Genomic DNA, 24,374 nt, shown 5'->3' with positions numbered 1-24,374 from the left:
AAGTAAATGATATATCCAGCTGTTCTACATAAGTATTGTAAAAGTTAGAAAAATCTAAGTAGTGGTTATAAATATATTAGAAAAGAATGATTTAAAAACAGAGATCTTACCTTATTACTTCTAAAAAAGCCTTCAGCTTTCAGCGTTTTGTTGCCCACATTGAGAAGACGCAAGTCATTGTAGCAACGTTCCAGTATTACCCGCATTGTTTCAGCGGGCAGACGTACAGCCTACAACACCATAATGCAGTTTAAGAAAAACAGCATATCCTTTCATAAATATTTTTACTTGATTTCTAAAAGCTATCACATGGAAGGAGAAAGTTTGGTTATTATTAGAATATGTAAAATAAAGAGATTAAATCAGCCTGATTAAACTGTTTAAAAAGTTTGAAGGGAACAGTGAAAACCATTCAGTCTCATTGTTTTCACCTTGTCATACAGGATGAGAACAAGGGTACCTTAATGAAATTAGAAGGCAATAAATTCAGAACAAAAACAAAATACTGCTTTAACGGATATGCAGTCAACTTTTGAAATTCACTTCTTCAGAAGGTCAGAGTAACAAACGTACATTTTTAAGGTGGCTGGTTACATTTTTAAATGACTAGATATTTGTAGCTATGCAAGTTAAGAAGATAGTGCAAAGAATCCAATCTGAGAAGGTAAGAAAATAACCTTCTGAAGCATCAAGTATTCCCCATTGGTCAGCCATCTTCTATAAGCATTTTGATAAAATAAATTGAATGAAATTTTTTTGAAAGCAAACACAAAAACAGGATCTGTTTCAAACCCTGTGAAATAGAAACATCTTCAAAATTTTGCATTTTGCAGGAGATTTTTTCCTTCATTTTTCTAGTGATATTTCATATTAGGAAAAGTTATATGGGAAGTTACATAAGGATTGACTAAACTCAGTTTTATTCCAGTGTAATTTCTAACAGTGACAGTGGAGTTACTGTAGTCTTATACTACTGCAACCAGGGTGAATCAGCCCCCAAATAAAAGCATCCTATGCCATAAAAGCTGTCAAAAGTGGTATCCTGCAAGAGCAGTAAAATGCAGTAATCCCATAATATAACAAATTCTACCTCATCTATTTAGAAGCTGAAATTCAGATTTCAGGATTACCCTGGAATTTGAGCCATATATTGTTATTCATTCATATTAACACTGAGTTTGAGATTCCCTGCTGAGACTCTGAGGGGCAGCATAGAACTTTCAGCTCTGACGAAGGGACTTATCCTGATTCTTGGCTGTTCTCAGGGAAGGAGAGGACCGCAACGCTACATGTTACCCCACCACTAGCATGCTGCCTACACCAGGGGCTTGTGAAGGAGTCTTTGCATGCACGTACACGTCTTCTGCTGTGTCTGTGTCTCAGGAATCTTCCCCTGGCTAGATACGGGCTGTCAGGCCCCTTTTATGTACAGTAACTCCTCGCTTAACGTTGTAGTTACGTTCCTGAAAAGTGCGACTTTCAGCGAAACGATGTTAAGCGAATCCAATTTCCCCATAAGAATTAATGTAAATAGGGGGGGTTAGGTTCCAGGGAAATTTTTTTCACCAGACAAAAGACTATACATATACACGTACATATACACACAGTCTAAGTTTTAAACAAACAATTTAATACTATACACAGCAATGATGATTGTGAAGCTTGGTTGAGGTGGTGAAGTCAGAGGGTGGGATATTTCCCAGGGAATGCTTTACTGCTAAATGATGAACTGGTACTCGGCTGAGCCCTCAAGGGTTAACATATTGTTGTTAATGTAGCCTCACACTCTACAAGGCAGCACAAATGGAGACAGAGACAGCATGGCAGACAGACAGAGACACACACACCCCGTGTGTGAGAGAGAGATGCGCATTGCCCCTTTAAGTACGCTACCCCCACTTTAAGTACATTGCCTTTTTAAGTAGATCAGCAAGTTGAGACAGCAGCTGCTGCCAGCAAGCTCCCTCTGTCCTGAGCCCTGTCGTGTCCCCCTCCCTTCCGCTCTATGGAGAAGGGGGAAGCGGAGGGGGGGGGGCAGGAGCAGGGGGACACCGTGACAAAGAAGGCTCCCAGGAGCAGCTCTAAGGCAAAGGGCAGGAGCAGCACATGGTAGTGGGGGAAGGGACAGCTGAATTGCCGGCAACTGATAGCCTGCTGGGCGGCTGCCGCACAGGGAACTTAGGGGATTGGGGAGCTGCCGGTCCACTCTGGTTCCAAGCCTCCACCAGCTAGCTCCAATGGGCTGCTCTTTCTGCAAGCAGTGGACAAAGCAGGCAGCTGCCAAACAACGTTATAAGGGAGCATTGCACAACTTTAAACGAGCATGTTCTCTAATTGATCAGCAACGTAACAACAAAACAAGGTTAACCGGAATGACTTTAAGTGAGGAGTTACTGTAGTCTGAAGGCCTGGGGGCAGCATGAGGTTCTCACCCATGGTATTTAAATCATACTATGTTTTCATATTTAGACTGAATTAAAAAACTATAAATTACCTTTGAAATGAGTTGCTTGAATTCTGTAACTGTCTGATTCAAATAAGCTCGCACACTGATAGAAGGAGCAACAGATTCAGTCTTTAGGTCTACTACATGAACCTTCACCATAACCTCTGTAGCAAAGAAAATATAGTACGAGAATGATTCAGTTAAAAAAAAAAACGAACAGAAACGTGATGTTTACAGTATACCGTTTAAAGACTATCATTAAATATACATGAGTTTTAACTCACTCCACTAGCAGTCACAATCACAGCATTCTTCTTTCAGGCAGTAAGATAAGCAAGTAATCTAATGACAACTAGATAAAAGTGTTATTCAGTGTATCGTCTAATTATAGCAATGCTTTCTAGCACTGCTTTAATTAGAACACTGTCAGCATCTGCTACATAAAAATGTAACAATTAAACTAGTTAACATTTTTGAATGCTGCAGGTTTTACTAGAATCTAATTCAAGAAAAAATCTCATCCATTCACACTCTTAAGCATTTTGTTTCACATTGCAGAGTTTGTATTTATCATCATCACACCATACATTATAAACTTTGGGCTGATTTTGGATTTATGGAACTATATTTTTTACCTCCAGGTTTATAACACTGGAAAACCTGGTCAGGTGTTCTTGTTTCCAAAAGTAAGTCAAACATGTATGTTGATTTGACTCCGCCAAGTAAGAGTCCCATTGGTATCTCCTCCTCCTCTTCTTCAAACGATCGCTCCAAATAATCATGGAACTCATCATATTTAACAAGACGACAGCAGTCCAGAGGAACTGCTTCTTCTATATCCATTATCTAGAATGTAAATGCAGAAGTGAAATTAAATACTATTTCACAATAACGTATATATATTTTTTCTTTAACATAATGCATTTCTCCTCCCTCCCACAATAGCCCTTTGAGAATCCAGGCATGGTTCTTCTTGGCCACATTAAGTTCTCACATGAATCCTGACCTAGCCAAGGTCCTACTACCACTACCCTTTCTCCCACACATCTCTTGGCGCACACACTATTTAACTGGTAATGCCACTTGGATTATGGCTTGCCACACAATCCCTAATAAAAGTGAAAGAGCTGCTGTGCTCATGACCTTATGCTATTTCTTTTAGCAGGAGGCCAACAGAAGAATGTTTGATGTTTGTTTTTCAAACTAGACAGAGTGGCAGAAGACAAATTTGTCCTTCTCAAAGCAAATATGACTAGGGAGAAGAGAAGAATACAAGTGAAACCAAGAGTAGTTAGGAGAGGTGATTGTGGAAACAGGGACCTTGAGCACCTGAAGACACAATCCAAGAAAAATGTCTGGACAGCAGAGAAGGTTGCATATTGACTAAAAGGGGTGACTTCAGGGCCATGGCATAGGTACTGTAAGCCCCAATTAATGGAGTCATGTAATCACATCACAATGTGAACTTTCAGTTTAAAAAACTAAGCTCCTATTCCCTGATTGCAAAGAAAAGCTTGAAAATATGATGTAAGAGTAACTGATGCAGCAGCATCTGCACATAGCCTGAAACAATAAGAGGGATGAATTGCCCAAGCATCTCAAATGGGGTATTCACTCCAAGACCCCCTGCTCTGGAGGGCCATGCTAACACCACTCTGGCAGAGAACATGGTGTGAGGCAGGAACGAAAGAATGCAGCAGGTCCAACCCATCCACCCAAGCAGATACACCCCAGGTGCTGAGATGAGCACTGAGGGGGGCCCCATGTTACCACTACTTTTTTGCGGGTGGGGGGAGAGGGGTTGGGAGATGAGGGTGGCAGGCAGAGACTGACCTTGCTGCCTCTTCTAGGAAGGAGATGGAAGCCCACTGTGGCTGCCCCCAGGCTCCCCTGCCACCATTAGAGTACACAGGAGTTGTGGTATGCCTAGGGTCCTGGATGGCCTTTATAGTTAGAGGTCTTTAGAAATATGAGCATCTACAACTCATGCTTCTTTTAGTCTATCTGAAAAGAGTCATCCATTGGCCCTCTAGAATTAGGAATAAATGTCACTGGATCAAGTGTTCAGAAGCCTTCATGACAATTATCTTTTGCCTATATTTATTTTCACACTATTACTGCAATCCTACTATAAATTGTCATACTTCCTCAAAGTATGGAGATCAGAGTTAAATCACTGATAGAAGAAAAAAAAATCACTTGTGATAAACCAACCACGAAGATGGCATTGAGGTTTCAGAATATGGGTACGTGAAGTCAAACTGGTTTTTTTAAAGGAAGGGTTGGTGCCACACCAATTATACAAAAACCTCAGCTATCAATGGAATAACTCTGTCAGTAGTCTTGTCAGCACAGAAAGTCTTGTGCTGCTTTTCTATATAGAAGAGAGCAAAGATGGTAAAATGAATATATAAAAATATACCGTGGACAAATATTATGCATCAGTCAAATTACATCAGCCAGTTTTGCTACATTGCCATTCCTGATGCTGTACCTTGTAAGCTATTTCTACAGCTTCCTTCAGTGTCTTGTCCTTATGAACTTCTAATTTATTCTCCATCATTATTTGTTTCACAGGATGCATGCAGAACAATTTTATCTGTAAAAACATCAATAAAATGAATAATCTTAATCTGTCACAAATGCATGTGCAAATACAGTACACTGCCATTTATTCAAAATCCTATTACCAGAAAATCTGATTCCACAGTGTGACCCCAATTAGCCCTACAATAATCACCCACTTAAGTTGTCAGTGAGCCTTTTAAAACCTATTAATGCTAATCAACAGCTTTGCTCTTTTAATGCTTTATATTCTGTACTTTATTAAAGAGTTAGAATTTATTTTCAATAAAATTGTTTTTAATTCTTTAACAAAGTACCAAGTGTTAAGCATTAACACAACAAAGCCATTGATTAGCTCTAACAGGTGCTAAGAGGCTAACTGAGAACCTATTAGCAGGTGATTCACTAACATAGGGCTACATGCACTGAAACTGCAGCTCAAAATACAACTTCCTTTTATACAAATGCCTGGATATCTGAAAGTTTTGGGTGCCTTCCTGGCCATTCGGATAAATGGAGCATAAATGGAGCATAAATGTCTTTTAGTGTTTAAAAGATTTAAAATTACTATGTTTGAATGGACAGCCACATCTTGAACTAACCAAAACAAAACACAGCTGGAGCAGTACTTCAGCTTTTGCCTTATTTCAACCAGTTGAAAACACTTTAAAAGGCAACACCGGGGTGAAGGTGGAAGAGAAACTGAATAGCAGTATTTGCTGAACAAAAGGTTTAAAATTACAAGTCACAAAGTGCCAGATCCAGAATTACAGAGATTATACTGAACACTGACCAAATAGTAAACAAAGAAATAAATTTTATATTAAAATGCATCCTCTTCCAAAATCTACCAATAAGGGGTGTGAAAGTACAGTTTCATGTTAACAATGTAATTTTTAAGGCTATACAGTGCTGTCACTGAAAAACAGCATCTATTCCTAAGGTGGACTGATTGAAATTTACCCTAAGAGCTGCATGATTCCAGCTGCCATACTTTTTGCTTGTTATATATTTCCAACCAGAAATTAGATTTAAAAACCAGACAAGGAATCTCATTTCTGAAAGAAACTTCTAGGGGCCACACTGGTATATAGAAAGATTTTGAGTGTCAGAGACTACTAAAATATGGCACTTTTGTTTACTTAGTGGTTTAAAATTCGGGGATCTAGCTGACTACAGATGATAGCCCTGCCCTCCACTTTGTATGGCATTCAGATATGTAGCGCTTTAGTTTTTATTGAGCTACCTATGTAAATACTTCACACACTATATAAGACTCATGGTATTGTAGTAATCATTTACAACGTATTTCAACTGTTCTTAATAGAAGTTTAGAGTCAATGATGAGCAACCTGGAATTCTAACCTTGCAAGTATTGCGCTCAATTTCACGTTGCTTCTTTTCTTGCTCTTCTAACTCTTTTTCTTTCTGTACCAATTGTTTAATATGCTCTGGATATTCATTCACTTCAAGAAATTCTATAAATAAAAACAAACAAATTAAATGCTGATTAAAAGGAAGACTACTTTTTAAATGGCACTTTTTTTGTAGAATTCTTCACTGTTTGCAATATCCTCTCAGCAACCTGACAAATTCTTCCCTTCCTACTTTATTCTTTTCAGTTAAGCTACTGACTGTTTTCGCCTGTGTTTTAAGGGGAGGTGAGGTCAACTTGATTTTATTTCTTCAGTTGTACTCCTGCATTATCAGAGAGATTAGAATTCCACTAAGGACAGTGTTAGATAATAATGCAGCGTCAGCAAGGAGTTTTGCTGTTTATCAAGAGTCAAGACTGAAGACTATGTTTTTTTATTACAATCAACTCACTCACCTTCCAGGAACAGGAGAACATTCCAACTTATATCATCAATATAATGATAAAATAATTTGTTTTTTAATGTAGAGCAGTGCAGTAGGTAAGATTCTCTGCTACAAAGGGAGAAATGTAGAATCTGTGACATTTCTCAAAAAGTTAAAGGAGGAACAAGTTAACACCTGCAAATGAAGTCTTTTGGCCTACAAGTGTCACATACGCCCTGTGGAATTGGACACATTCCTTCTCGAGTTTAAAAAGTAGTTTAGGATATCACCTCCTTTGTAGAAGATGTGGGCTGCCCATAGTTAGGCATTGGACAATATGAAAATATATCATAAAGGTTAGACATTGATGATGCTGAAATTTGAGAATCCTCACTATTTTTGTTTCTTGAGAAAATACTATCCAATGCATCTTTGTGAAAACATGCTCAGCGGTTGATTAGTTACAGGTTTTGTGGAACTTCAGAGTAAACAGCATATGGAAATTACTGGTTCTTGCTGGGAATGACCAATATTATTTCAGTCATTCAAATGTTGCATCACTCAATTCTATGTTCTCTGCTTTTAGATATTCTATTTTAGCCATATATTTTGTAAAAATCCTTGGGCTGACAGCATTCTATCACCAACCTACTCAACCTATTGCAAGCTGGAGAATTCTTTAATGGTCTCTAACTCATATCTTTGTTTCCACTAAAGCATATGGTATTTCTTTATAGTTAATATATACCTAAAGCCACCCAACTTCTCAGAAATCACTGGAACCCGGTACATAGCCTATAGCTGTTCTCTTGTAATTTTTTTCCCTATTACACACAAAATGTTGTATTTCCTTTGAAGCTAGAGGTATACCATTATTCACTGTATGGAGAAATATACTGGCATGGGACAGAGATAAGGAGGTTACTTGCCTTATGGTAACTGGAGGTTCTTTGAGATGTGTGTTCCCTATCTGTATTCCACTGTGGGATAAACATGTGCTCCATGTGCCCGGAGTCCGAGAACTTTGGAAGCAGTGTCCGTTGGCATGCACCCGGCGCCCTTACCCTTGTGCCTCCAAATGAGGAATGAAAGGGCATTTCGGCCAACCGCCTCTCCAGTTCCTTCTTTACCATGAATCCAAGTAAGGTCTGAAGCACAGGGAAAGACAGGGACCACACATCACAAATAACCTCCAGTTACTATAAAAAACCTCCGAGTGCTGGTCCCTATGTGTATTCCACTATGAGTGACTGACAAGCAATACTCAGGAAGGAGGAAAGGGCAAGGTCGCAGGCAGCAGAGTAGTTTGAAGCACTGCTGTCCCAAAGGATCCATCAGCAGCAGAGTACTGTACTAGAGCATATCATCTCGCAAATAATATGTATGGGAGTCCATGTCACTGCTTTACAAATGTCAACCAGATGCACTTCCTGAAGCAATGCTGTAGATGTTGCTTTTGCTCTTGGGTTTGAGGGCTCATTCTACACTTGTGATGGAGGAAGATGAGAAAATTGACCGTAAGATACAACCAGAGATCCACTTCATGATCCTCTGAGAGGAGATAGCTTGATCTCGGACTCTTTCCCCCATAGAGAAAGAGAGAGTCTGGGAGATTTTCTAATCAATTGTGTCTTTTGTACATAGAAGGTTGGGATCAACAGGGCTCCCAATTGACCTACCTTCTTGGCTGAGGTGATAGCCACAAGGAATGCAACTTTCATAGATAAATGAGAAGTGGAACATGTAGCTAATGGCTTGAAGGGAAGCTTTGACAGAGCTTACAGCACCAGGTTGAAATGAGGGGTAGGCTTCCTTTCTGGTGGAAAGGTGCTAATTAGGTCCTTTAAGAATCTGATAGTCAATGGGTGAGTGAAAACCAAGTAACCATCAGATGGGCACATACTGCCTGCTGCCAGGTGGACTCGTAAAAACTCAGGGAAAGGCCATCCGTTTTGAGAAAAAGAAGACAATCCAAAATTGAGGGAATATCCTCTTACTTGGACTATATGTGCTTCTCACATGCCCTGATGGAGAAATGCTTCCACTTGGCTGAACAGGATTTCCTAGTGAAGCTTTCTGCTGTTAAGGACAGTTTGTAGGGATTCCAAACAAGAAAGCTCTAGTGTTGATAGCCATCCAAAAATCAAGCTGTAGGATGAAGCATATCGGGGTTAAGATGCTTGATTCTGCCACTCTCCTGGGTCAAGAGGTCAGAAAATGATTGTATGCTAGCAGGATGACAGCCACTGCAAGTACGGGAACCAAAACTGTCTGGGCCAGTACGGGTCAATGAGAATGACTTGCCCTGTCTTGATGAATTTTCTCAAGGTAGGAGCAGTAAAGGAGGAAAGGTGTAGGTCAGATGACCGAATCATGAAAGAAGGAGAGCATCACCTTGAGAGTGTAGCCCTAGAGCACCTCTGGAGCAATGTGTGTTGCATTTCTTCTTCATTTGGGAGGTGAACAGAACTGAGTGAAAATGTTGCTTACTACTGACTTGTGCAATTCCCACTCATGATAGATGGCAAAATGCCTGTTTGAGGGCATCTGCCAGCACATGGTGTGTTTCTGGAAGGTAAGCTGCCAGCAGTGTGTGATCTGATTCTTGATACACCAGTTCTATAGGGTGACTGCTTCTACATACAGGTGGATTGATCTCACACTTCTGTTTCTTGATGTAAAAAGATGGTTGCCATATTGTCTAACGTTATGAGGACATGGTGGGACATTATGAATTTCAGAAAAACTTTGCAAGCTTCTTGAACTGTCCAAAATTCCAAAAGGTTGACGTGCATCCTGGCTTCTCAAGGTATCCAAGTGTCTTGAGACATATGGCTGTCCATGTGCACTGCCCAGCTAAAAAGAGAAGATGGTAGGAAGGGGATGTCACAGAATCATAGAATATCAGGGTTGGAAGGGACCTCAGGAGGTCATCTAGTCCAAGCAGGACCAATCCCCAGACATATTTTTGCCCCAGATCCCTAAATGGCCCCCTCAAGGATTGAACTCACAACCCTGGGTTTAGCAGGCCAATGCTCAAATCACTGAGCTATCCCTCCCCCAAAGACCTGATGAGGGTCCTTCCACCATGTTAGAGAAACTGTTACTCTGGAAGGAATTGTTACCATAGTGTTCTTGTTTATGTTTGGTGAATACACAGTGTAGAGTCATGCCTGAAGGCAATGTAGGCGGAGTCTGGCAAAAGAGGTAACTTAAATGCATGAAGCTGTTTTTTCTTCTTAGAGGGCTTGCTCATGTCGATTCCATTCTAGATGACTCTCAAGCATTATCCATGTAAATGTGCGGACGGACGACCAGGTGGCAGCCTTGCAGATATCCTGGATCAGCATTTGGGCTAGGAAAGCTGCCGAAGAGGCTTGTGCCCTGGTTGAATGGGCGGTTACAATCGCTGGAGGGGGCACCTTGGCCCAGTCGTAGCAGTAGCGGATATAGGCAATAATCCAAGAGGAGATTCTCTGGGCCAACACTGGATGACCTTTCATCCTGTCGGCCACTGTGACGAATAACTGTGGCGACTTACGAAAAGGCTTGGTCCTCTCAATGTAGAAGGCTAGTGCCCTTCGGACATCCAGAGAGTGCAACCTGTGCTCTTCCTCTGACTTATGAGGCTTAGGGAAGAAGACAGGTAAGAATATGTCCTGAGTCAGATGAAACTGCGAAACAACTTTGAGTAGGAAGGCCGGATGAGGTCGCAGTTGGACCTTGTCCTTGTAAAACACTGTGTAGGGCGGCTCCGAGGTAAGTGCCCTAATCTTGGAGCCCCTGCAGGCAGATGTTATTGCCACCAAGAAACCAATCTTCCAGGAAAGGAGGAGGAGGGAGCAAGATGCTAGAGGCCCAAAAGGGGGCTCCCATGAGTCGCGACAGCACAAGATTTAGGTCCACGAAGGAACAGAGTCTCTGATGTTAGGGTGTAGGCTCTCTAAATCCTTGAGGACCCTGGCAGAAAGGTTGTGGGTGAAAACCAACCTACCCCCAAGAGGAGGATGAAAGGCCAATATAGCGGTCAAGTGGACTTCAACAGATGAAAGAGAAAGACCCTGGATCTTAAGATGCAGGAGATAATCCAGGATTAACTGTAGTGAGGCTCTCTCGGGTCGAATACCTTTATCTGAAGACCAGCATGTAAACAGTTTCCATTTCCCCCAGTAGGTTGCTCTGCTAGAGAGCTTTCTGCTGCCCAGCAGGACCTATTGGACACCAGAGCCGCTCATCTGCATTCAACAATGCGGCAGCCAGGCCATCAGGTTAGAATGCAAGAGTCTTCTATGGTTCTGACAGAACAGGTCCATCTGGAGCAGTAGCTATAATGGGGCGGCCACCGAGAGATCTAGCACCATGCCAAATCACTGCTGGCGTGGCCAAGTCAGCGTGATGAGGATTACTTTTTGCTCTGTCCTGCTTGATTTTCATGAGGACTCTGGATTAATGGCACGGTAGGGAAGGCGTACATCAGAGCCCCCGACCACGGGAGCAGGAAAGCGTCTGACAGGGACCCTCTGTCTGTCCCCCAAATCGAACAGAAAGTGTGGCACTTTCTGTTTTGCCTGGATGCAAACAAGTTCACCTGGGGAGTCCCCCACATGTAGAAAATGATGCTGACTACCTCTGGATGGAGCGACCGCTCATGGGGAGACGAGAAGGTCCTGCTGAGGTGATCTGCCAAAGTGTTTCTGGTTGCTGAACACAAAAGTTCAAGAGCCTGAGGACTTCTTGGCAAAAGATGTAGGACTTCTTGCCTGCTGATGTAGAACATAGCGGTGGTATTGTTAGTCAGGACCTGAACCACTCTGCCTTTCATATGAGGCAGGAAAGCTTGACAGGCTAAGCGTACCACTCTGAGCTCCCTGACATTTATGTGTAAGGAGCAATCGCGACTCGACCAACAACCTTGCATGCAGAGATCGCCCAGATCGGCTCCCCATCCCAGAGCTAAAGCATCAGAGACCAGGTTGATTGACGGGAACAGGGCTGCAAAGGGGACTCCCTCCAACCCCAATGTGGGGTCCAACTATTAAGTGAGCAATGACAGTATGTGGTCCGGAATCTTGACTACCTGGTTTATGTTGTCTCTGTTGGGGATGAAAACCAATGCGAGCCACATCTGGAAGGGTCTGAGATGGAGCTGTGCGTGCCGGACCATGTAAGTGCAGACCACCATGTGGCCCAAAACAGCTGTCTCTGACCCCGTGGTGTTTCAAAGGGCCAGGTTGAGCAGGCAATCGAGAGAACAAAGGGCGGTGTCACTTAAACCCTTTGTCTTTGTCCTTGTCCTCTCTCATGTAGGTCCCCTGCCGGGAAAGCCCCCAGGACCAAAGTGGAGGAGGCCGGAACTGCTTTCTGGCCTGCTGTGGAGCGTGGAGGCCCAGTGACCGCAGGGTGGCCCAGGAGTCCTTAAGACCATGCAGCCTTGCGTCAGTGAGCTCAGAGAAGAGCCCTCCACCCTCAAACAGGAGGTCCTGGATTGTGGCCTGCTTCTCTTGGGATAACCCCAAAGATGGTAGCCAAGAGCTGCACCTCATGGCCACTCTGGTGGCCAAGTCTGTAGCATCTCACAACATATGGAGGGTGCCCTTTGCCACCGCTTTGCTCTCTTCCAGGATTGTGGCAAACTCAAGGGCCAGGTCCTATGGAAGGGCCTCCCTGAACTTGATAAGGGAGTTCCATAAATTAAAATTGTACCTTCCCAACAGGGCTTGGTGGTTGGATACCCGGAAATGTAGGCTAGCCGTCGAATAAATCTTTCTGCCAAAGAGGTCTAGTCGTTTGACGTCTTTATTTTTTGGTGTGCCGCTCACCTGTCCCTCCTGTTAACTGCGGACATGACCAGCGACCCCACTGATGGGTACGTATAGAAATAGTCAAACCCCTTGGTGGGGACAAAATACTTCTTTAGGACCTGAGTGGACAGGTAGTGCAATGCGGGCCGGGGTGGAGGATGATATGACATTGAACAAGTTGTCTGATTGCTCCTCCAACTCCTCGATTTCGAGGTTTAAGTTGGTAGCTACCCTTTTAAGGAGAGCTTGGTGCTTCTTAAAGTCTTCGGGGGGACAGCCAATCCAGAAGGGCATGGCCACCGTTTCAGCCGGCGACGAAGACGAGGGCATCACCAGGGGAGGGGCGGGTTCTCCTTCCTGGAGATGGCTCCTTGGGTGTTGAAGCCTGTTGAGTTGTCTCCATGGTGGAAGTATGGGACCGGCATCACCAGTATCCCCCAAAGGTTCCAACATGGCCATTGACCAGGCCATTGTCCCTGCTGCCATGCTGCTGACACCGTGCTGGTCTCACGGGCCAACAGGGATTTGTACCCCCTTGGCAATAGGCTGAACCCCAGCTCCAACTCAGACCAATCCCCTTCCGGTGACCATGGCGGGGCTGTGGAGGCCTGCATGTACCGACTAACTCTCAGAGACTGGTGTCTAGAGGGCGGGGATTGCTGCCTGTCCCTGAAGTGGTACCAAGGCAGTGGAGATCGGTGTTGCGATAGCTAGTGGTCCTGCAACGGCGGGGACCAGCGCCTAGGAGACTGCCTGGGTGATAAAGATCTGTGCAAAGGTAATCTTGGGAGGCTGGTCAGTACTGGGAGAGTGAGGATCGGTGCCTTGTTCTGGCGATCCGGGGACCGATAGTGCTCCCCTGCCCTTTGAGGAGGTCCCATGACTTGCCTTTGGGCTGCAGGGCCTTAGCCACTTCTGGCATCTGGCATGGCATCTGTGGACCGGTAGGCCCACCAGTTCTTTGGCTGCATGGGCCATCTCAGACAACAAAAGTTCCTATAGAAGCCAAGATCCCCTACGACTCCCAGGAGTTGGAGGCAGATCCTTGTCTGGGCTAGGGGGTCCGACCTTAGCGGTACTCCCCTGTAGCTCCGGGGTGGGCACATGTCCTGAACTAGGTCCTTTGCCCAAAGCCCCCTTCCCCTCCTTGAACGGTGCTGGGGAGCCCTTTTTCTTCGGACACTTCTTGGGCACCGGCAAGGGGGAACGGTTCTGGGAGAATCCCAGTGCTGGTTGGGCACTCTGCACCAATGCAGAGGTGCTAGGAGCAGAATCCCATCAGGAGGGCTCCGACGCTGGGCACAGTGCTGCCTCCATCAGGAGGGCTCTCAAGCGGTCCATCTCCTTTTGTGTTCTGGGACGAAATTTTTTGCAAATCCTGCACTACTTCTTTATATGGGATTCCCCCAAGCACTTCAAACAGCTGCTATGAGGGTCACTAATAGGCATTAGTGACCCTGTTGCATGAAGAACACGGCTTAAAGCCCGGGGAACGGGGCATGCCCAGCTCCAGGGCAAAGTCCCAGCCAGGACTCTAACCACTAAACTAAACAACTAACACTTAAAATGCTAACTAAGTACTTACAAACTATACAGAAAGGAAATAACAATGGGCTGTTAATCACTAGCGCTCTTGCTATGCAAGACAAGGCACTTTGACCAACCATCATGGGCAGTAAGGAACTGAGGGTGTAGGACCAGCAGCGCCTCATATACTGACGCATGAGCGCGGCACTCAAGTGGGCACCACATTCGACCCTACGGATACCGCTAAGGCAAAAATCTCTGATGACTGTGCACGTGGGCCTGCACACATCTTGAATGGAATCAACATGAGCAAGAACTCAAAGAAGAACAGACTTTTCCAAGTTGCCTTTAACTCCTAAGGCTGGTCTACACTAGGGGGAGGGATCGATCTAAGATACGCAACTTCAGCTACGAGACTAGCGTAGCTGAAGTCGACGTATCTTAGATTGACTTACGGCGCGCGATCAACAGCTGCGGCTCCCCCATCGACTCCGCTTCCGCCTCTGGTGGAGTCGACAGGGAGCGCGTTCGGGGATCGATTTATCGTGTCTAGACGAGACGCGATAAATCGATCCCCGATAGATCGATTACTACCCGCCGATCCGGTGGGTAGTGAAGACGTACCCCTAGAGAAGAAACTAGCTGAAGCATGAATGAGATTGTCTTGTGGGCTTCCTGACAACTCCTGGCAGCAAGAAGCAAATTGTTGAGATGGAATAACTTCACAGTCTTCTCCTATGTAAAATGAGCTGTTAGTTCCAGGAAGACCTTGGCAAAGACTTGGGGAGCAGTGGTACGGCTGAATGGGAGCATTCTGTATTTGCAGTGGTCTGAGAAAACGTCTGTGTATCGGGGGAATATCTACATGAAAGCAAGCATTCTTCATATCAGGAGTGGTAAACCATATGTCTTTTTCCAGGGATGAGATTATAAATGCCACAGTGACCATGCGAAACTTCAGTTAACGGATAATTCCAAACTCCCTTCTTTTGGAGGATTAGGAAGTATGTAGAGTAAAAACCTTTTTCTCTTGGTACTGAACAGGTACGAGTTCTACTGCTCCTCGTTGGACGAGAGACTCCATTTCCTGTCTGAGAATCCTCTCATGAGAATGGCCCCTGAAGAGGAACAGGATGGGGGTTTTGGAGAAGATAGGGAAGTAAACAATCATATAGCCAAACTGGCTATACCAATCTATACATCTAATACCCACTTGTCCATAGTCCTGGCACTCCAGATGTGGAAATACAGTGCTAAACGACCCCCAACTGGTATGTGGGGGTTGGGTGGTGGTATTGTTAATGGTTTGTAGCTCTCAAATTCCAGTCAAAATTTTATTTTCATCAGCGGATGGGATTGAGATGGTACTGTAGATGTGAGGATGCAAGGAAACAAGACTTCTGTACTCTCTGCCTCTTATGAGGAGGGTCATAAGATCACTGGTGATAAAACAGAGGTGCCGGTCTTGGTCTGTAAGGCTGCCTGTGCTATTTCCTTTTTGGGGTACGTGTATACATTACCAGGGAATGGAGAGTGGCTCTAGAATCCTTTGAAGTGTGTAAGGACTTTCATTGAAAAGGGTGTCTCATCTGTCCTTTCACTGAAAAGCCCTTTGGTGAAGACAGCCAAGTCCTCCATGGTGTCTTGGATCTCCCTGGGAAATCCTGAGGTGTGTAACCATGACTCTCAACCAATTACAATGACTATTGCCATCGACATAGATGATGTCTCTGCTGTATCAACTGCTGATTGAAGTGCAGTTCTGGCCACCAGCTTGCCTTCATCAATAAGAGCCTGGAAATTAGCTCTATCTTGTTGTGGTTGCTTGTCTACAAAATCCATGAATTTTGAGCAGTTGAAATAGTTGTACTTAGCCAACAGTGCTTGACAGTTCACTATACAAAAACTGAAGGCTAGAAGATAGTTTCTCTCGGCGGTAAGGGCTTATGTTGCTGGTGTATTCCCAGACTGCTCTAGCAGGTTCAAGAATAAACTTTGTTGACTGGAAGTGTTATTTGGCTGAATCTGGTGGTTTGCAAAATATCCAGGAGTTTATGCTGGTGATCCTGGCCTCTTCCTGAGAGAGATCTGGAGTGCTTCTCCCACCCTGTGCAATAACTACTGAGTGTTTATGGTCATCCAGAGGTGACGGAGATGCCAGGGTGACTGCATCATCAGGAGACAAAAGTAGCAAACTTCTTGGTATAGGCGGAACTGGTTCACAGTCCTTGTCTTCAGCAGGGTCAGGAGGAAGCTTTGACTGTTCAGAACAGGGTCTGGTATGGAAAGAGCCCTCACAGGATGGGCTTTAGAGTGCTGTCCCAGGGACTCAGTACATCTTAAGTTCTTAGAGATTGACAGAGTAGGTTCTCTCAACTTATGTGGCATTGTGTCAGATGATCTAAGAGCCAATTTAGAAGGGGACCTGCCTTTATGTTCGTGCAAGCACTCTCTGCCTTCCTGATGAGCCTCTGTGGGTACAGACTCTCCTGTAGCAGAGTTGGACCTCGTGGCACGGGGTGTACTCCATGTAGATTCAGGCCAATGTATGGGAGGCAGGAGGGGATCCTACAGCCTGGGTCTGACTGCAGCCTCCTGGCCTCCTATTCTGAGCCAAAATTCCCACGGCTCACAGGTATGGCTAGGGAAAGACTGGCAGATATTACACCTAACTACGATGTGTGCCTCTCTGAGACAGCATAAGCAGAGCAAATGGTCATCGCTGAGTGAAAAGGAACAGGGGCAGGACACACAATTCTTGAAGCTCTGAGTCCTGGGAATAGTCTGATACACGTAACAGTGTATTGGGAGGGTGGGGCAGGAGGTAGAAAATCTACCTAACTATAAATACTTTACTAAAAGTTATTAAAACTATAGAAATAACTATAACAACAAAGGCAATGTTTAATATTTACAGAAAGAAGAATTCGAAGGAGAGCTCCAAACACTGGAGGTTCCAACACAGGCATGTTGAAATAAGAAGAAACTGGAGAGGTGGTCGGCCTGCCTCCCCTTATCTCCTTGGTTGAAGGCACGAGGAAAGCAAGGGCACACATGCAGGCTAAGGGACACTACTTTCAAAATTCTCCGACTCCAGGCACATGGAACACATGTATATCCCACAGTGGAATACATACAGGGACCAGCATCCAAAGAAGAACCAGTGGTATCCTGTCCAAAATATATCTATGCAAGCTGGAAGAAAATTCTTTGCTTTTTAACTGTAAACAAATATGATTTGTGTTAAATCAAGCTTGGACTTGAAAAAAAAAAAAAAAAAGGATATTCTCATAGCTGCCATTGAAACAACTGGTATTGAAGCAGCCAGACTAATAAGCAAGCAAGGAATGGTACAATTCTGAAGTTGCAAAATGACCTTTTTTGTCTAAAAATATAACAGAAGGCTCAAAATTCACCATGCAAGTCCAAAATATATCTAAACCATCAATGTAAGTTCTTTGAATTAAATTCCAAGGTGTCAATTCAAACTGATATTTTGCTGTTATCTTCACAATGTTTGCTGCTAATTTCCTTGACTGCATAATCTTGCTCATAGCTGTTCTAATTGATTGACTTTCTGGTCAATTTTATGCAGTCTAAAATTTCACGCAGCAGGAAAGGGTTAAGGGAAACTGATGATTGTCTAGCTTTCCTTTTAATACAGTTACAATGGCAGAATGTTATTACATAGGCCAGATTTTCAATCCATTCCCCACACACATATGCACAACTTTGCATGCACACACAACTGAGTGCTGAATGCTCTATCACCCGTTTGTGAGGTGATGGAATTCATCAACTGCATATGCAGGTGACAGCCACACATCTACAAATAGATGGGACTGCCATCTGTAACAGATGCACACGTTAAGATATACTGGCCTGCTTAGCAACCACATAGCGAGTACGGCCAAGAACACTTTTTCAACCTGCACCTGGAGAGAAAAATGCAACTTCTTCTCTTTGATGAAGACCTTAGGGCAGTTATTCACGTTGACATTGACGCCATTAAGAAACTGAAGTTAATCAGGCAATTATATTCTGCACTATTAAGCATAATTCTGAGCCAGAAGAGACACACCAATGCTTTGGAATCTGTATTGACTGCCAAATAAGTTTCTTGGTGGAATTCACAGTGTTGATTTTAACATACAAAGACCTAAATGGTTTGCGACATGGTTCCCACAAGACCACCTCTCTCCCAATGCCATACTGCTCCTCTTGAGATCAGAGATGCTTAAGATAAAGCTCCCTTGTTATGGGTCTAACCCTTCATTATATTATATGCTGTGTAAACAATCCTTAGTGGGGCATCTACATGCTAGCACAACTGAAATAAATAGAAGTAGGCAATTGAGAGCGCTCTCCCCATAAGAGATCACTGCTTCTGGATTTTACTTACTCTGGTTCGTCAGAGCCCAAATCTGTTAATCAGCAGGCCCATCCTATCCCCTAGGTATTTATGGCAGGGAGGGTGTTGAGAATTAAAGAGGTCTATGTGAGGTGGAAAGGTTTCTAATCTGCTGGTACTGGAAAAGCAATCCATTACGCTGGGGGGAGGGGAGGAGGGCTAAATTAAATTATTTCAGGGCCTCTAAAGTCCAGGCAGACACCTATTTTTGTTATCAATATAAAAATAAATATATATTTGATACGGCTAAATTTAGTTCTAATACCAGCTGTCAGAATCTGTAAACAATTTTAAATGTTTTTCAGCACAGAAGCTGAGCTATCTTCCCTTTGTGGCAATGGACTGGGGTTACACTAGAGCTTTACTTTCTTTAAAACTATAGCTTTGAAATCACAAACCAAGTTCATCTTTGCAGTAATTCCATTGATTCTTATTCTAAAAAAAAAAAAAAAAAAAAAAATACTCTATTCTTACTTATTAGGTGGTAGGATATTTTGTGTAGCCACTACTACTGTTTTGGGTACATTTCTACAACTGACCATATCTCCCTGTATTATAAAAGGAAAGGAAAAAAAACATGGACTAATCTTAATATGCTGGTTCTTCCCACAATTTAATATTTTGAAAACAAGCTTCTACTGTACTTTACAGAGCTTTGACCCTGCTGCATCACCTACTCGCACCCCTTTCCCCCTCCCCGCTGTTCTAGTGCTGAATGGAATCTAAATGGAAAAACATTAAGCTTCCTTATTTGCTTTTTTATTATCCTTGTTTAAAGTACCTGAAAAATGTCTACACAGAGAAGACAAATTGCTCCTGAAGGCCTATGAATACTGGTTATATCAGCAAGACAAAGAGAACAAACCTTTCAGTAATACCTACCAAACAGACACTCCTATCCTAATACCATGAATTATCACACTGGCAAGTGAGCAAATTATTTTAAAAGGGTAAAGAGTAACTACAAAAGAAAATTGCACTTCTACTTTGCCTCACGTATGAAAATTACTTACGCTCATTATAAAAATATCAAGTCTAACAGACATAGCAATTAGAACCCCATATACACTCTAAAAAGCCTTCCTACTCTGAAATTAACATTTTTAGTCAAAATCTGTAAAAAAAACAAACCAACCAACCAACCAAAAACCACACACTTACTTGCATTTCTTGTCGGATCCTTCAGTCTGTATATAAGCATATATGCATTTGTGGAGCTAAGAGGGAAATATTTTTAAGAATATCAGTATCTGACTTGGAAGCCAAAATAAATTTTTTTATTAAAGTTATTAATATAATAAATAGCTGTACATGGCAACTGTAATACTGTATATTAATTCAATAATCACAAATATTGTTTTTAAACATGAAATTCATACTATTGCTAGAAGATTTGAAATTGTCATCAATTTTTAGAATTATTTTGCATACCATTTTTACCATAATGTGGCATGCAAACAGTTTGGTTGGACTATACCAATATTAAAAAAGAAAGAATATTAGAGATATACTAACCTAGCAAAAGCACTGGAATAATAGCCTCTGCTTCCAGAGGACCCACCATATGTTTTCTTAATATCTTCTTGGGTAATCTAGAAGCAAAACCAGTTGGTTTTTTTTTAAAAAGTTCATTCTTTGTCAAGTAACAATAGTCAATGAGCATTTATTAGTATTGGAAAAACTGACAATCTAGTCAATGTGGACTCAGATCATACTAAACTCATCACTATTTTACATTTGTTTCTTTTTATTTTCTAAATGCACAAGAAAATAAAAGTTGTGTGTCTAGAGGTGATTAGGTCTCCCTTTTAGGTTGAAAAATAAATATCCTTAATTTTTTTGAAGTGTGAGTTTTAGACAAATTTTAATATGCATTATGAGAAACATGACAGCAAATACAGTCTCTTTCAACTTCCATATGAATTTCAAAAGTTACTTCTATAGCATGGTTTAAAAATTCAAGTAAATACGTTCAATGTAGAAAATCCCAGAAGGCACATTTCCTGTTAGATAAGAGTTCAAAGAAGGTCATACTTCAAAAAAATCAGTCCCAACTGGAAAAATGTAGAAGAAAAGCAAGTTGTAAGCTCTCTTAAAACACTTTGGGTCAGCTACCAAAGAAACCCTAATAACTACAAGCGATGGATTTGCCTAATTTAAAATGGTACAGTAACAGTATGGCTTTGCTTAAGCTACACCTCAAATTCAATATTGTATGTATGTGTGTGTGTGTGTGTGTGTGTGTGTGTGTGTGTGTGTGTGTGTGTATATACACACATACATCCCCATAGACTTAGTCGGTCCTCAGAGCATCCACTAGCATCACCATCATAACTTTTGTAAGTGTTTTGGGAGTACGGCTACTAAATTCTTTTTAGGGACAGAAATCTAGGATAAAATCTTGACTCAATGGGAATTTTGCCATTGACTTCAAATGGAGCTCTTGTCAGTAAAACAATAATGTAGATTTATAGTTACATTTAGCATAGAAACATAAGACTGGAAGGGACCATCTAGTCCAGTCCCCTGCACTCATGGCAGGATTAAGTATTATCTAGACCATTCCTGACAGGTGTTTGTCTAACCTGCTCTTAAAAATCTCCAATGACGGAGACTCCACAACCTCCCTAGGCAATTTATTCCAGTGCTTAACCACCCTGACAGGAAGTTTTTCCTAATGTCCAACCTAAACCTCCCTTGCTGCAATTTAAGCCCATTGCTTCTTAGAATCATAGAAGAATAATAGAAAATTAGGGTTGGAAGGGACCTCAGGAGGTCATCTAGTCCAACCCCCTGCTCAAAGTAGGACCAACCCCAACTAAATCATCCCAACCAGAGCCTTAAAAACCTTTAAGGATTGAGATTCCACCACCTCCCTAGGTAACCCATTCCAGTGTTTCACCGCCTCTTACAGAAAGAGTTTTTCCTAATATCCAACCTAGACCTCCCCCACTGCAACTTGAGACCATTGCTTCTTGTTCTGTCATCTGGTATCACTGAGAACAGCCTAGCTCCATCCTCTCTGAAACCCTTCAGGTACTTGAAGGCTGCAATCAAATCCCCTCCCGCCCCCTCCCACTCTAATCTTCTGCAGACTAAACAAGCCCAGTTCCCTCAGCCTCTCCTCGTAAGTCATGTGCCCCAGCCCCCTAATCATTTTCGTTGCCCTCCACTGGACTCTCTCCAATTTGTCCACCCCTTTGTGTAGTGGGGGGACCAAAACTGGACGCAATACTCTAGATGTGGCCTCACCAGTGCTGAATAGAGGGGAATAATCACTTCCCTCGATCTGCTGGCAACGCTCCTACTAATGCAACCCAATATGCCGTTAGCCTTCTTGGCAACAAGGGCACACTGTTGACTCATATCCAGCTTCTCGTCCACTGTAATTCCCAGGTCCTTTTCTGCAGAACTGCCGCTTAGCCAGTCATCCCCAGCCTGTAGCAGTGCATGGGATTCTTCCGTCCTAAGTGCAGGACTCTGCACTTGTCCTTGTTGAACCTCATCAGATTTCTTTTGACCCAAACCTCCAATTTGTTTAGGTCACTCTGAACCCTATCCCTACCCTTCAGCATATCTACCTCTACCCCCCAGATTACTGTCATCTGCAAACTTGCTGAGGGTGCAATCCATCCCATCATCCAGATCATTAATGAAGATGTTAATGAACAAATTAATAAAAACAAAACATTAATGAACAAAATCAGCCCCAGGATGGATTCCTGGGGCACTCCACTTGACACCAGCTGCCAGCTAGACATCAAGCCATTGATCACTACCAGTTGAGCCTGCTGATCTAGCCAGCTTTCTATCCACCTTATAGCCCAATTCTTGTCCTATCCTCAGAGGTTAAGAACAATTCTTTTCCCTCCTCCTTGTAACAACCTTTTATGTACTTGAAAATGGTTCTGTCCCCTCTCTGTCTTCTCTTCTCTGGACTTTTTCCAATTTCTCCACATCTTTCCTGAAATGTGGCGCCCAGAACTGGACACAATACTCCAGCTGAGGCCTAATCAGCAGAGTAGAGCGTAGAATTACTTCTCATGTCTTGCTTACAACATTCCTGCTAATACATCCCAGAATTATGTTCGCTTTTTTTGCAACAGTGTGACACTGTTGACTCAGGGCCGCCCAGAGGCTTCAGGGGGCCTAGGGCAAAGCAATTTCGGGGACCCCTTCCATAAAAAAAGTTGCAATACTATATAATACTATATTCTCGTGGGGACCCCTGTGGGGCCCGGGGCAAATTGCCCCCCCCCCCCGGGGTGACCGTGTGGTGACTCATATTTAGTTTGTTGTCCACTATGACCTCCAGATCCCTTTCCGCAGTACTCCTTCCTAGGCAGTCATTTCCCATTTTGTATGTGTGCAACTGATTGTTCTTTCCTAAATTGAGTACTTTGCATTTGTCCTTATTGAATTTCATCGTATTTATTTCAGTCCATTTCTCCAGTTGGTCCAGATCATTTTGAATTTTAATCCTATCCCCCAAAGCACTTGCAACCCCTCCCAATTTGGTATCGTCCGCAAACTTTATAAGTGTACTCTTTATGCCATTATCTAAATCATTGATGAAGATATTGAACTGAACCGGACCCAGAACCGATCCCTGGGGGACCCCACTTGTTATGCCCTTTCCAGCATGACTGTGAACTATTGATAACTACTCTCAGGGAACGTTTTTCCAACCAGTTTTGCACCCATCTTATAGTAGCACCATCTAGGTTGCATTTCCCTAGTTTGCTTATGAGAAGGTCATGGAGACAGTATCAAAAGCTTTACTAAGGTAAAGATATGTGAAGCTTTGGAGCAGGACAGGATTAACTCCACTACCTTTGAATTATGGCAGAACTATTACATTAACTCTTTAAACAAGCAGGAAGTTGCCCTTGTGTATTTTAAAGGGGAAGGCATAAGACTAAAGCGGACAAGGCTTTCACATTTAACAGGAGACTTCCACTCCTATAAGACTTTCCCTCCCTTAATCATCAGGATGCCTTATGGAAGTTCATCAGAACCATCCTCAAAGTCTTTACAGGAAGACAGTGCCAGGACCATGAACTTTTCTCCTAGGGTCAGGGAACAATTCCTTAAGGGAAGAGAGATGGGAATGTTAGACTTCTCAAAATCTTTAGCCAGAAAGAATATGTTGTGTTTTCTTATGTACAGAGGTGGCGTGGAAGAAGGGGGACAGTAAATAAAGAGCAAAATTAGCCTAAAAAAACGAAGATTTCTATTAAACAGGATAAAGCAGCATGGAGAAGCCATAACATGTCCTGATCAGCTGAAGCAGGTAACCTTGCCTCTTCCTATATCCGGAAATCTCTCATATTTCTTGAGAATTAACACCACCCAATTAACTTGCTATATTGCACAGATGGTGACTGATGACAGACCATGCTGCAGGCAGAAGACTTGCTCAGAGGAGCAAACAAACTGCCCTCGGGGGGCACCATGATAGCAAGTACTGAGCCTACAATGAAGACTTGTAGAGTGCTACCACAAAGAGTGGACCATTATTTCCTAGCTCTTTGGTTTGCATTGCTACTTCCATTTCTTGATCCAATAGTGATACAAAAAGGCAAAGAAAGGGGGCGGAGGGGAGGAGAGATTCAAAAAACCACATTCTGAAGGCATTCTTCCCTCAAAAAGAAATATCTTAGGTCCTCACAGATCCAGACAGGCTAAATCATGCAGTCTGCACTGATGGTGGCTGGAAATATGAGACTACTTAATATATGAAAAATTAAAATAAAAAAGAATCACATGTAACATTCTTCATATGAAAAGATTTTGCAAAAGCACTTAACATTCAAATTAAGTA

At 42.9% G+C, this 24,374-nt stretch overlaps 1 protein-coding gene across 2 annotated transcripts in view; it reads right to left on the bottom strand.

Moving 5' to 3' along the window:
* Positions 1-24,374, bottom strand: part of USP47 (ubiquitin specific peptidase 47) — a 98,273-nt gene that overhangs the window by 24,307 nt on the left and 49,592 nt on the right. For both annotated transcript variants that reach the window (XM_024196030.1, XM_024196040.1), the window contains 7 exons: positions 20,066-20,142; positions 19,712-19,767; positions 6,377-6,489; positions 4,941-5,045; positions 3,082-3,292; positions 2,495-2,610; positions 111-230 (listed from right to left, as the gene is read on the bottom strand). In XM_024196030.1, coding sequence (XP_024051798.1) covers positions 111-230; positions 2,495-2,610; positions 3,082-3,292; positions 4,941-5,045; positions 6,377-6,489; positions 19,712-19,767; positions 20,066-20,142 — 798 coding nt within the window. The remainder of the gene's footprint in view (positions 1-110; positions 231-2,494; positions 2,611-3,081; positions 3,293-4,940; positions 5,046-6,376; positions 6,490-19,711; positions 19,768-20,065; positions 20,143-24,374) is intronic.

Source organism: Terrapene carolina, unplaced genomic scaffold, assembly GCF_002925995.2.
Source record: "Terrapene carolina triunguis isolate 2854851 unplaced genomic scaffold, T_m_triunguis-2.0 Scaffold96, whole genome shotgun sequence".
Taxonomy (NCBI): Eukaryota; Metazoa; Chordata; order Testudines; family Emydidae; genus Terrapene; species Terrapene triunguis.
This window is presented reverse-complemented; position numbering and strand designations above follow the sequence as displayed.